The sequence below is a fragment of the Schistocerca nitens genome, chromosome 2 (assembly GCF_023898315.1).
Source record: "Schistocerca nitens isolate TAMUIC-IGC-003100 chromosome 2, iqSchNite1.1, whole genome shotgun sequence".
In the NCBI taxonomy this organism is placed as follows: Eukaryota; Metazoa; Arthropoda; class Insecta; order Orthoptera; family Acrididae; genus Schistocerca; species Schistocerca nitens.
The window spans coordinates 594,186,239-594,200,896 of NC_064615.1; the positions used below are offsets into that span (position 1 = coordinate 594,186,239).

General features: G+C 38.9%; 1 protein-coding gene across 9 annotated transcripts in view; it reads right to left on the reverse strand.

Annotated features, from left to right (window-relative positions):
• The window catches only part of LOC126236662 (uncharacterized), a 295,980-nt gene that overhangs the window by 58,296 nt on the left and 223,026 nt on the right, over nucleotides 1–14,658 (reverse strand). For all 9 annotated transcript variants that reach the window (XM_049946131.1, XM_049946135.1, XM_049946136.1 and 6 more), the window contains one exon: nucleotides 119–214. In XM_049946131.1, coding sequence (XP_049802088.1) covers nucleotides 119–214 — 96 coding nt within the window. The remainder of the gene's footprint in view (nucleotides 1–118; nucleotides 215–14,658) is intronic.

Consider the following 14,658-nt stretch of genomic DNA (forward strand, 5'->3'; position numbering starts at 1 on the left):
AGCAAGTAAGTGACAAATCTATTAAGCTATTGTACATTTTACATTACTGTCTAGGGCAACAAACTCAGGTACATCACAAAATATTAAATGCTAAAAATATAATTCAGTAGCAACATACCCACTGTTCTGTGCTTTGTGGTGCAATATATGTATGAGAATGCCAACACAATTAAGAAACACAATGGAACCACAATGAAAGGAAGAGCTGTGAGACCTGCAAGAAAAGTTGCTCATTACCAAAACAATAAGAACCACATTCCAATAAATACTGAAGCTCATTTATTAATTCTTATTGTAATTCAATAATCAAGTTACAACTGTACAACAGTTTAAGTGTGTGAATAAATAAATATTAGCACTTTATCCATAGAAACACACCTGAATTTAAACAACATCTTAATTTGTTTCATTTTTAAATGGTACAGTTTCTAGACAATAACAAAGAACTAAACTGCACACTACACAGTAGATTGTAAGAGGGAGGTTGTCATTTAATATTGCAGTAATGTTAAGGGCATTGGTAACAGAGCATAATACTATCTCAGTGAAACAGGGATGTGGAAATTGTTCAGCTACAGCCTCTCTCAACACGTAATCCCAACATTCACATATAACATTTGAGGAGAACCATCTACAAGGTCAAGGAGAAATTGAACCCAGTTACTCTCAGTTACCAGGTCGGTAGATTAATACATTACATTCAGAACTATGAAAAAGGTTGTGTATTTATGAGAGGCTAGGAGACACCAGAAGGTTTCAGACTTCTTACATAATGATAAGACAGAGATTTTATAGACCATGTTTTAAACATTAAAACACTCCCGGAGGCAGATGTGGACTCTTACCATAGTTTTTTAGTTATGACCTGCATATTAAAAGTGAATAAATCACATAAAGGTGGGATATTAAAGAAGTTGAATCTGTATAAACTGAAAGAAGCATATGTTATTGAGAGTTTCAAAGGCAGAATTAGGCAACAATTGGTGTAAACAGGGGAAACAAATATAATGTGAGATGAATGGGTAGTGTCAGAGATGAAATAGTGAAGACATCAGAGGATCAAATAGGCAGATACACTAGATACAGTAGAAATATTTGAAGACCACAGAAAATATTGAGTCTAACTGACAAAAACAGAAAATACAAAACTGCAACAGACAAAGCACCAAAATGGAATACAAACATCTGAAACTTCTGAAGTTGTTATAATGCCATGCTGCTGTAAAAGTAATGTGCTAATCAGTAAATCTGAGGGAACTGACAGTTTGTTGGACAGCCATAATTTTCTTTACAGTAACAAGTCTAACTTTTCCAAAAGCTCACTAATCACAAAAATTCCATAATTTAAGTTTTGTCATTTCTACATCTACATATATACTCTGCAAACCACTGTGAAATGCACAGCACAAACCATGCCCCATTTTACCAGTTATTATGGTTTCTTCCTGTTCCATTCACATATGGCATGCTGTAATTAATCTAATCTTGTCCTACAATCCCTACAGCTGTGATATGTAGCGGTTGATGTATATTCCTAAGAGTCATCAGTTATAGCTGGTTCTTGTAACTTCGTGAGTAGGCTTTCTCAGGATAGTTTACGTCTATCTTCAAGAGTCTTCAAGTGTCTTCAAGTTCAGTTTCTTCAGCATCTCAGTGACAGTCTAACAATGATCAAACAAACTTGTAGCCATCTATACTGCACTTCTCTGTTTATGTTCAATGTTCATGTTCTGTTTATGTTCAATGTTCATGTTCTGTTTATGTTCAATGCTAGTCTTATTTGGTATGCATCCCACACACCTAATCAATATTCTAGAATGTGTCGCGTGAGTGATCTGTAAGCAATTCCCTTCGTGGACTTATTGCATTTCGCAAGTGTGCTGTGAAGACTAACACCTCCTTTACCCACAACTGAGCCTATGTGACCATTCCATGTCATACCCTGACACCATTTTACACCCAGATATTTGTATGAGTTGGCCAACTCCATCTGTGGCTCATTGATATTATAGCCATAGAACACAACATTTTTTTTCATTTTGTTAAGTGCAAAGTTTTGCATTTCTGAACAGTTAAAGCAAGTTGCCAATCATTGCACCACTTTGAAATCTTGTGAAAATCTGACTGAATATGCATGCAGCTCTTTCAGACAGTACTTTGTTATGGACAACAGCACGAAGTGCAAAATTTCTGAGTTTACTATTAATATTGTCCACAAGGTCATTAATGTACAACATGAACAGCAAGAGTCCCAACACACTTCTCTGTGGCACACACAAAGTTATTTATACATCTGACAATGACTCTCCATCCAAGATAAAGTGCTGCATCCTCACTATTAAAAAATCATCAATCCAGTCTCAAATCTTGCTTCATACCCCATATGATTGTACTTTTGGTAATAAGTGTAGATGTGGTACTGAGTCAAATGCTTTGTACAAAATCAAAAAATACTGCATCTACCTGACTGCCTTGATCTAAATCTTTCAGTATGCCACAGGAAAAAGTGCAAGTTGGGTTATGCATGACTGAAGTTTTCAGAATTCATCCTGGTCGACATGGACAAAGTTATTTTGTTCAAGATATCTCATTATCTTTGAGCTCAGGATAAGCTCTAACAAGAATAACAAATCTATGCCAAAGGTATTGGATAGTAATTTGGTACATCACATCTTGTAACAGGTGATGACCTTTGCTTTCTTCCAACTACTGAGCACAGTCTTTTGTTTGAGGGATCTAAAACAGATTATAGTCAAAAAACAAAAAAAAACAAAAAAGGCTAACTCAGCTGCAAATTCAGTATTGAATCTGATAGTGATTCCCTTGAACCCTGGAGCTTTTATCAATTTTAATGAAATCAGTTGTTTCTCAACACAACTGACACTAATGCTTGTTTCTCTCATATTTTCAGTGGTATTTGGATCAAATTGGAGCAGTTTTCTTGGGTTTTAACTTTGTAAAGAAACCTTTTAAAATGGGGTTAAGCATTTCAGCTTTTGTTTTGCTACCCTCAATTTCAGTTCATGTCTCATTCATGAGTAACTGTACACTAATTTTGGCACCACTAACAGGCCTTACATATGACCAGATTTCTTTGTGTTTCGTGAAAGATCATTCAATGAAATTCGTCTAAGGGCTTCATGCACTGCCCTATTGACAGCCAAATGAATTTCATACAGCATCTCTCCATCTATACCCATATGCTTTGTTTTACACCCATTATGCAGGAGTCCCAGTTTCATTAGTGGTTTCTTTACAATGACAGTATACCATGGAGGTTCCATACCATTATGAACTGTTCTACTAGGTATATATCTGTCCAGTGCATGGTCAACTATTGTTTTAAACTTGAGTCACAGTTCCCCTATATGCTCCTGCCCTGTGCTGAAACTTTCATGTTCCTCATTGAGATGTGACACTACTGATTTTATATCTGGTTTACTGAACATATATATCTTTCTACTTGTTTTAATTCCCCTTTGTACTTTGGTAATCATTGTTTCCACACCTTCCTCTTGGTCATTGATAGCAGTTGTGATAGAGACATCCTCAAAGAGGTCAGGTTTCATTGTTCTCATTATCTCTAGGTATTTCCATCATGATTGGGGTTCCAAACTATTTGTGCTAGAGAAGGCATTTAGTAATGCTACACAAGATGTCTTGTAACAGCCACAATTAACAAAACTGCAATTTTTCCAGTTGATTGTTGAATGATTAAAGTCTTCATATGTGGTTACAGTATGACTGGGGACATTCTGTATAAGCAAACTGAGGTTTCCTCTCAAGTTTTTGGTTACATCACGAGGTGAGTCTGGTGGGTGACAGAAGGATCTAATTACCTTTTTTTGCCCACTGAGTGTTGCCCAAACAATCTCACATGCAGCTTCACTTTCTAACTAGTTGAATTTACATTTCTTGTCTACTGCAATGAATACACCACCTCCATTTCCCATTAACCCAACATTTTGATGTACACTTAAATTTTTCTCAGAAATCTCAGTGCTATCAATTTCAGGTTTCAACCAGTTTTCTGTACCTAGTAATATGTGAGCTTCACTGCTTCTAAGGAGTGCTTCAAATTCTGAAACTTTGTTGTGAATGCTTTAGTAGCTAACTATTGCGATTTTAATCTCTTGCCTGTGGAAGGCATGCTTTTGGATCTTACACTCACACTTCTGGGTCTCCTACAGCTTTTGTTATTTGGAGTGGAGAGTTGCCCAATCTAAAAGAATCCTTGAGTGCACCCCTCACACAGTCAGTTTCTAATTTGTAGTGCATGCCTGCTTGACATTATATTTTCGTTACTCTAATTTTCTTGAATCAGATAAAGCAATTGTTTTTTCCAAATAACCCACTAAGTAAGAACTTTACCAAATTATAGAAATTATGGATCTGGAAAATTTATATGAAAATAGGTGATCCACTGTGTACGTGTGCAATGTATCAATCCAATAGTACCTTGAACGTTAATACTTTTCTGTCATGAACTTAAACAAAATTATTGCTGGAGACAATAACTTGATATCACTACTACATATGGCTCTTTTAGTATTAAACTAAAATATAATTACCACATTCACAAAATATCCATACACCTGTCTTTATATACACCTTCCAGACAGCAAAACCTCGGCAATCATCATAGTAATATCGTGTGGTTAATAATGTTTTATTTGTGAACCTCTTTGGGAAAAATCTGCAGTTCATTAGCATCCACGTAACAAATCAATGTCACTTTGCACAAATTTGTGAATGTATAATGTTCACATTTGAAGCATATCATTAATATGTATCAATCTGCGAATTCAATAACATGTCTTCATCCTGTATAGTTATTCTGCTAACTATTGCCATTTGTGAATTTATTGAATGGTGTACTAGTTTTTGTAGCTTACTGACCTGTGTATATACAGAAACATCCTACAATTTAAAAAAGGCTACTCATCACAGCAAACTCTAAGGTGATAAATATGAAGAGGAACTGCAAGCCAAATTCTGCAATTTTGTGTACAACATTTAATAATCATTCATAATCATCAACAATAACAGGAGGAGTAGCAAAGTAAAAACTCCATCAAATTTATGAGGCAGAGGCAGGTCAGTAAATTCCAACCTCCACATATCCATCAGCACAAGTAACACCTCTCAATAAGCAATAATCACACCGGTGTCACTGTGACTTCGATAGTGTGTATCTGGGTGTCTATGTCATTGTGTGTACTTTCTATGAAAAAAAGAGTCAGAGTGCAAAACCTAGCAAACACTGTTTCCTGTTATGTGTTCCATGCACCAGACATATGCCTACTATACATGAGTGAATGCTTTCTCTGATTTTATGTAGATGTCTGCAGGTTGAAATTTCCAAGAATGCAAGTAATTTCAAAAGAGAGGATGGCTATAGGCTTCCAGCATCATGGCTCCCTGCCATCAAGGAAGTGAATGTGTGGCCACGGTGTGTGAGCAATATAAACAACGTGCTGCAAGTCACCCCTGCGGACAATAATATTTTGGGTACACATTCCCTCCTTCTTGCTCTGTTCATTTTGCATCTAGCCAATGACGATGGCTAACCAATAGCAGTCAGAGGAATTTCAACCAATAACCCTTCTCCAGTGTAAGTGTGGAATAGTGCCTTTCTATCCAATGACGATGGGCCACCACTAGTATCCACAAGAGTTTAGCCAATAATGCCCTATCTTCTGCATCAGTATGGGAATATTAACCTGCAATGATGGCCAGCAATGGTAGCCACAAGAATTTTGACCAATACTCCCACTTCTCCAGCACAAATGCAGGAAAACTCCCCTTTATAAGATAATGTGACACTGGTCTCTGACAGTGTTCTAGCAATAGTGGCAAGAAGATACCAGCAGAGGGGTCAAAACGTTCATTATTTTAGAAAGAAATATGATGCGGCCTAACAACCCAGAGGATTTTAACTTTAGTGACAATGGTCACAAAAGCCTGCAGACTTACAAAGACTCTTCTTATCAATGTGCAGAAAAACTGATGCATGTTTTCCATCATTCACCATGTGTGAATGGGAAATAAACCACAATGTCATAAAAATGTGAATAAGTATCTTCACTTATGCTGAAAAACCTGGACCTTAACCTCACCTTCTATAGAACAAGAAGATGATGTTTGGAACCACAAATGTATTGAAAAAAAGGTATTACAATTTTTCTACTCAGTGCAACAGCCATTTCAGAGCTGTTATTCTACACTGTTGTTCCCAAAACATATAATTACATATTTATAATCTGTTTCCACTATCTGAAAAAATGCCATTTATTCTAATTAAGTTATGTAATAATGGCTTTTGAATGGGATGTAGGGAATGGTAGTATTAGAAGCAGCAGTGCTGCAAAAAGCAGCAAGTTTATGGCAGCTCCTTGAGAGCTCAGCAGATAACATTGTCAAAAATCTGCTGATGCTTTTCTAGAATTCAGCGGAGAAGAGTCTTCAACTCACAGCATCCACAACGATGGTTGCAACTGTACAACAGGAGCCTCTCTTTCTTTCATAGGGGACTTCAGTGTCTGGGACCTATTCATGTCGGATCACACCACACACTGTAGGTTTCTCTCTCTTGCACCATTAGGACTAGGGCCTATCACTCTTGTAGGACAAAAACACAATTTACCTATGATATCCCAAAACAAATTGCTATCTCCCTAAAGAAAAACCCCAGTGAATCCCCCCCAGAAGTCCATAACCTATCCACAAGGCACAAGTGCAAGGGGCAGAAGTGATGGGTGATCCCACCTAACACTGATATCCTGCTTCCCAATGCCAAGAGCTGGGTGAAGAACGCAGGAGCAAGATACCCAATACAATTACATTTGACAGAGACAACAAAGATTGCACTAAATGTGCCCACATTCACAAATCTTGCACAACAGGAACAGGGTCACTGCGATGTATCCTGTCAATAGGTAAATCACAAGCACAGACCTAGGAACAACTCACAATTTAACATCATTGCCAACACCAGAATAGCATATCAGTAGTGATTAAACAGCAAGAGACAACTTCAACCATTCAGCGGCAGCACAGAACACAGCTACTCCACGCAATGTGCAGCCCTTAACAAAACTGACTGGGTTTCCACTACTCTTGATAAAGTAAGGCGATTGGAGTCACTTAAGCAACACAGTCATGAATAGGCACAAGCCCCTCACTTACCACGTTGAACTATCAAGGGAACACTGTGAGTGCCAGTAAGAGCATATTAAATAAATTACTGAATTTCCTTAAAGAACATCTGAAGCAAAGACACAGCCAGGGCTGGTTGAAGAACATTTTTGCACACAAGTGACTTAGCATTTGATGCCCCCTCTCCCCTTTCTCTTTCCTCAAAAACTTCTGCACATGTCAGTTTTAGCTACTAATTGTGATTTACCCTGTATACAAATCTTGCACTTGGGCTGCTCTGGTACCTCTCTGAGCTTAGCACTCCCAGTGGCTGCTATTAAGTGCGATCTTCTTGTATAGAAATACTACAGTTATGGTGTCTCTGGTGTCCCTCTCAGCTTGGCACCCCAAGAGCAAGTGTGTTGCTCTGACCTTAAACCAACTCTGGACACAGCTGTAAGCAGGCAATGCTATTGACAGACAAACATCAAATGTGACAATAAAAAAGAAACTCCTAAACCTTAGCTGGAACCACAAAAGTGTGAGCCAAATGATGGGGTTCCATGCACGCATATCACTTGCAAAACCCTGTGGAGTTGGCTTATATGGCTAAATTCATGACCATTTTAAAGGTAAATTGTCTCGTAAATGTGACTGTAAAGGTAGAAATATTTGAATCAATAAATGTCCCCCTTCAGTGTCGCTACTGCCAGTAGTTGGGACATACAGCCTTACACTATGGCTTGGCACCACACTACCACAAATGCAATGGCAGCTACTGTGTCCAGCAGCACAAATGAAGGCAAACCAGTGCACACATTTGCATCAACTGTGGAGGCTCACACATGCCCAGCTACAGGGGGTGCATGACCTACAAGGAGGCATAGAGGCTAGCCACCAAGTGTGTGTGTGGCGGAGGGCACAATTCACGCCAAAATCATATTTCCCTCCCCTCTGTTCCAGTCGCAGATCGCGCAAGGGAAAAATGACTGTCTGAATGCCTCAGTACGAGCTCTTATTTCCCTTATCTTTGAATGGTGATCATTGCATAGAGGCACAAAAATACCAAGAACATGAAACCAATAACAGCATCCATTACGAAACCAGATCCATGAGCAGTGAGGTATAGTGACTCCTTTGGGGCCCTGTGCACGCCGCAGAGCAGGAGGACCTTCAGCACCAATAAATCACACATGCCACAGCACTAGCAGCAACAACATCACCCATACAACCTACACATGAAACAGTACTTGTATTGTGTTCAACACAAGAAACAGCTCATAACCAGAGAATATGGACTGTAACATGCTGGAGGACAAGACAGACACACCCATATGATGGAAACTCAAGCCACAGAGGAGGGGGAGAAGTGATACATCAAACAAAACGGTATGCTCACTAAATTCCGAAATCCGATCTTCACCGTGGATGTAGAGCATATATTATTACCACCAACTTCCAAATTGTGCAAAAGGGGAACACACCCAGAACCACAACAACAACACCTACAAGACAGCCAAAATCAATCACACAAATGAGACAGTGAGACTGACACACACAAAACACATCCCCTAACAATAGATATGTCACAGGTGTCAACAGATATGAATCATGTCACCAACACAAAAACCTGATAACACCCCACAGCCACATAAGACCAGTGGTCATAAAAGACCTGCCTGGCAACTCACAGTGTGACACAAACACCTCACAATCCACAAGTGAGAGTTAGTTTTCACTAAAGTGAGGTGTCACAGGATGTGGGTGCTACGATGTTTCCATATGTCTGGTTATGGTTGGCCATCATGCCGGTGTGGGCATGGATGGGCTCCATCTCTTGTTTAAAAAAAATGCTGTTCTATCATACTGACTGACTAGGTGACAGAGTAGAAAGTATAGCAAGTATTACACACAAAGATACTAAGCACAGGGCATTGACCTCCCTGAACTCAAAAAGCTAGAGGCCACAGCCCTCAGGATCAAGTTCAATGGAGCCTACATTGCACTATACAACTCACCAAGAGACATTCAGATATGTAACATCAGCATGCTACACAAGACTGCCACTGCAAGTCGTCATTGGAGATCTTAATACTAACCAGCCTGAATGGAATTCATATCTGCATCAACATGGCAACAGGGGCTGTGATCCTGGACATCAAAAACTCTTTCAACTATTTCCAGCACAAAGGACTCATTTTCAAACTCAACAAACATGGTTTCTCCATAAGACTCTTATGTGTCATACTCTCGTGTCACACAAACAGAAGTTTCAACACTGACATTCAAGAGAAACGACCAAGACAAAATTGCATATAAGTCAGAGTACTTCAAGGTAGAATATTAAGGCCCCTATTGTTTAACCTCTAAATTAACAGTATCCTAGTGACACATATCATGATGATAGCCATCTACACAGATCACACCATCATCCTAATACACAATTGGAGACCATCAGACACTAATTCATGACTATAGACAGCACTCAGAAGTGTCAAGCCGTGGCTGGAGAAATGACATGTCAGACTAAACATCACACTTGTGTGAGGCATTTCTGTTCACATATAGACTGAAACAATTGCACAAGCACTGAAACTAGAGACAAATTACACTACAAGCATACACATTTCTGTGAGAAATTTAGGTGTCTGGTTGGACCAGAAAGTCACTTGTGTGTGTGGGGGGGGGGGGGGGGCCACATACAACAGATCACCAACAAAGCACATGCACGGCTCAGACAACTCTATCCAATGTTTAACAAGCAAAGTACACTGAATAGGAGGGTGTCAGTGGCCTTGTACATGACAATTATTAGACCAATGATAACATATTCTACACCAGTCTTGGGATTATGCAGCTAAAACACATCTGCACCACCTGTATGTCATATCGAACAAAGCTCTACAAATCTTAAGCAATGCTCCACAATACACATACAATGTGGGTAGGTGCAACAAATTCCGGTTTGAGGTCCTCATGGAAGTATTCAAGAAACTTTCCACACTTCTCTGAGACACCACTGAAGTTATTTCTACATCTGCTGATGACTCTGAATCCAAGATAAGTTATTTCATCGTTCCTACCAAAACATCCTCAATTCTGTCAAAAATTTTGCTTCATGTCCAATATGAGTGTACTTTTGATAATAAGCTGAAATGTGGTATTGAGTCAAATGCTTTTCAGAAATCAAAAAATACTCCATTTACCTGACCACCTTGATCCATGACATTCATGACGTCATGTGAGAAAAGTGCAAGTTGGATCATCATTGATATTTTTGGAACCCATACCGGTTAGCATGGAAGAGGTTATTTTGCTTGAGAAACATCATTACCTTTGAGTTCAGAATATGTTCTAAAACTCTTCTAGAGTTGGATGTCAAGGATACTGGATAGTAGGTTTGTGGATCACATTTGCTACCCTCTTTGCAGACATGTGTGACCTGAGCTTTCTTTCAAATACTGGACACAATTCTCTGTCTGAGAGATCTACAGTACATATAGTTAAAACAGGGGCTAACTCAACCAAAAATTCATATATAATTTGATAAAGATCCCCTCACGCCCTCAACGCCACTGAGAATATTTCACTCATCTATTCAATGGCTCCTAGATTTTCCTTTGTAATGGAATATTTTAAAATGGAGTTAAGCACTTCTGCTTTTGTTTTGACACTCTTAGTTTCAGCCTCACATATGAGTTACTGGATTTGTTGTCTGCCAAGGACCTCATTGAGGTCTTCACATACCAAAATTACCCTCCCAATCTCATGCAGAAACAGATCTCCTGTGCCTTATCTCTCCAGTCACACACCATCTCCCAACATCCCACCATCCAGCCACAAAGGAGCATTTCCTTTGTGACTCAGTACCACCCAGGATGGGAGCAACTGAATCACATTCTCCGCCAGTGTATCGACTACCTCACTTTGTGTCCTGAAATGAGGAATCTCCTTCCCACTATCCTTCCCACCCCTCTCACAGTGATATTCTGCTGCCCACCAAAATTTAAAAATATCCTTGTCCATCTCTACTCAAACCTGTTTCCAACCCTTTGCCTCATGGTTCATGTCCCTATAGTAGACCTGTCTCATACATCCTGTCACCACTACCGACTCGCAGTCCAGTCACAAGCATCATCTATCCCATCAAAGGCAGGGCTACCTGTGAAATCAATCATGTGATCTATAAACTAAGCTGCAACCACTGTGCTCCATATTATGTAGGCAGGACAACCAGCAAGCTACCTGTCCACATAAACGGTCACCAACAGACTGTGGCTATGAGACAGCTGGACCACCCAGTTGTTGAGCATTCTGCTCAACACAACATTTTTCACTTCAATGACTACTTCACAGCCTGTGTCTTCTGGATCCTTCCTACCAACACCAGCTTTTCTGAATTCTACATCTGGGAACTTTGTTAGTCACTGTCCTTCACCCTCCTATACCCTTACCTGTTCCTACTCCATCACCACACAGCCTTATGTTCCATCAATGGACACACACAGTCTTTTTACTTCTCTCCTTTTCAGCCCCCCTCCCTGCCATTATCTAACCTCACGACTGCAACTAGCTGCCACACCCTCTCTCATCCCTGATGCTCCCACAAGCATGTTTAGCATCAAGTATTTGTAGAAGTCTGAACAACTACGGAGATACTTCAAAATATGTCAGCAATGATCTTTCAGCAAAGTACACTAATCTTGACATCAGTAATTTCTACATTGGCAGTGTATCATCTTCTGGATTATTGTCAGGTCCCAAATTAATTATAGTGTCTGTTCTCCATACCCCTGACAGCAATACTGATGTCATCACAGAGGCACTAGACAGAACAATCTCCCATTTGCAAAAATACAATCAACATAAAAATTTTATCTTTGGGGATATTAACATTGACATTAGGGTCACAACAACAAAGGGCTTATACTTGCTTAATGTCCTCAGGTCACACAAAACATCTTGCACAAATAAAAAGCCTAAAAGACATATCTGGACAATGTTATAACAAATGCAGAAAGAAATGTGTAAGAAATAGGGCTTTTTAATACCCTGTATCTACTAGATCATGAAGGGATATTGTTAAAATTGCTGACCAAAAATCCCACAGAGTAGTGTGAAAAACCTAAGTTAGAATTTTTAATGATTCTCATATCAATGGTTTCAGATCACAGCTGTGTATAATGAATGGTCCAACTTAATGTCTCAATTTACAAATGTTGATGAAGCTTTTGGTAGCTTTGTTAATCTTGTATCTAATGTGGTTAATTAGTGTTGCCCTAAAGTATTAAAAGGACACACAGGGAAACCAAGCAAAAGTAATCATATTAGTTTACATTGATGGTTCCACCTGACCTCAAAAAGTCAAGAACACAGGTAATCAAACTCTATAACATATAAAAGAACAGTGAAGAAGATACATTTCAGTACCTTTAACTAAAGAAAAGGTACTGATCAGAAATTATAAAATAGAAGTGAATGCAAATGATAACTATATTCAGCAACCACAAAATAAATGCAAGGCTGCTTGGAGAATAATCAAAGCAGAACTGGGTAATACTAACAGAGGCGTTTTTGACAATGCCAGTATAACAAGCAATGAAATGAGCAACTCCTTTATTAATGCTGGTAACAAGGGACACCCCACTCAACAAAATTACAACTATAAATCCGGCATTAATAAACATTTAGAAAAAAAAGTTATTCATATCACACAACAAACATGCAATGTCATTCAAGTGGGCAGAAGCTGCTGCCGCTGAAGAAGCATGGAAGAATCATGAAAGAAGGTTGTATACATGGAAGAGGTCTGGAGACAATGGAAGGTTTCAGATAGATTATATAATGGTAAGACAGAGATTTAGGAACCAGGTTTTAAATTGTAACACATTTTGAGGGGCAGATGTGGAATCTGACCACAATCTACTGGTTATGAACTGTAGATTAAAACTGAAGAAACTGCAAAAAGGTGGGAATTTAAAAGGATGGGACCTGGATACACTAAAAGAACCAGAGGTTGTACAGAGTTTCAGAGAGAGGGTTAGGGAACAATTGACAAGAACAGGGGAAAGAAATACAGTAGAAGAAGAATGGGTAGCTTTGAGAGATGAAATAGTGAAGGCAGCAGAGGATCAAGAAGGTAAAAGGATGAGGGCTAGTAGAAATCACTGGATAACAGAAGAGATATTGAATTTAATTGATGAAAGGAGAAAGCCTAAAAATGCAGTAAATGAAGCAGGCAAAAAGGAATACAAACGTCTCAAAAATGTGATTGACAGGAAGTGCAAAATGGCTAAGCAGGGATGGCTAGAGGACAAATGTAAGGATGTAGAGCCACACATCACTAGGGGCAAGATAGATACTGACTACAGGAAAATTAAAGAGACTTTTGGAGAAAATAGAACCACTTGTATGAATATCAAGAGCTCAGATGGAAACCCAGTTCTAAGCAAAGTAGGGAAAGTAGAAAGGTGGAAGGAGTATATAGAGGGGTCTATACAAGGGTGATGTTCTTGAGGACAATATTATAGAAATGGAAGAGAATGTAGATGAAGACAAAATATGAGATATGATACTGTGTGAAGAGTTTGACAGAGTAGTTCCATTAGAACTACTGACAGCCTTGGGAGAGCCAGACCTAACAAAACTCTACCATCTAGTGGGCAAGATGTATCATACAGGTGGAATACCCTCAGATTCCAAGAAGAATATAATAATTCCAATCCCAAAGAAAGCAGGTGTTGACAGATGTGAAAATTACCGAACTATCAGTTTAATAAGCCACGGCTGCAAAATACTAACAAGAATTCTTTACAGACAAATGGAAAAACTGGTAAAAGCCGACCTCGGGGAAGATCAGTTTGGATTCTGTAGAAATGTTGGAACATGTGAGGCAATACTGACTCTATGACTTATCTTAGAAAATAGATTAAGGAAAAGCAAACCTACATTTCTAGCATTTGCAGACTTAGAGAAAGCTTTTGACAATGTTGACTGGAATACTCTCTTTCAAATTCTGAATGTGGCAGGGGTAAAATACAGGGAGCGACAGGCTATTTACAATTTGTACAGAAACCAGACAGCATTTATATGAGTCAAGGGGCATGAAAGGGAAGCAGTGGTTGGGAAGGGAATGAGATAGGGTTGTAGCCTATCCCCGATGCTATTCAATCTGTTTATTGAGCAAGCAGTGAAGGAAACAAAAGAAAAATTCGGAGTAGGAAATAAAATCCATGGAGAAGAAATAAAAACTTTGAGGTTTGCTGACAACATTGCAATTCTGTTAGAGATAGCAAAGGACCTGGAAGAGCAGCTCAACGGAATGGACAGTGTTTTGAAAGGAGGATATAAGATGAACATCAACAAAAGCAAAATGAGGATAATGGAATGTAGTCTAATTAAACCGGGTGATGCTGCGGAAACTAGATTAGGCAATGAGATGCTTAAAGTAGTAAATGAGTTTTGCTATTTGGGGAACAAAATAACTGATGATGGTCAAAGTAGAGAGGATATAAAATGTAG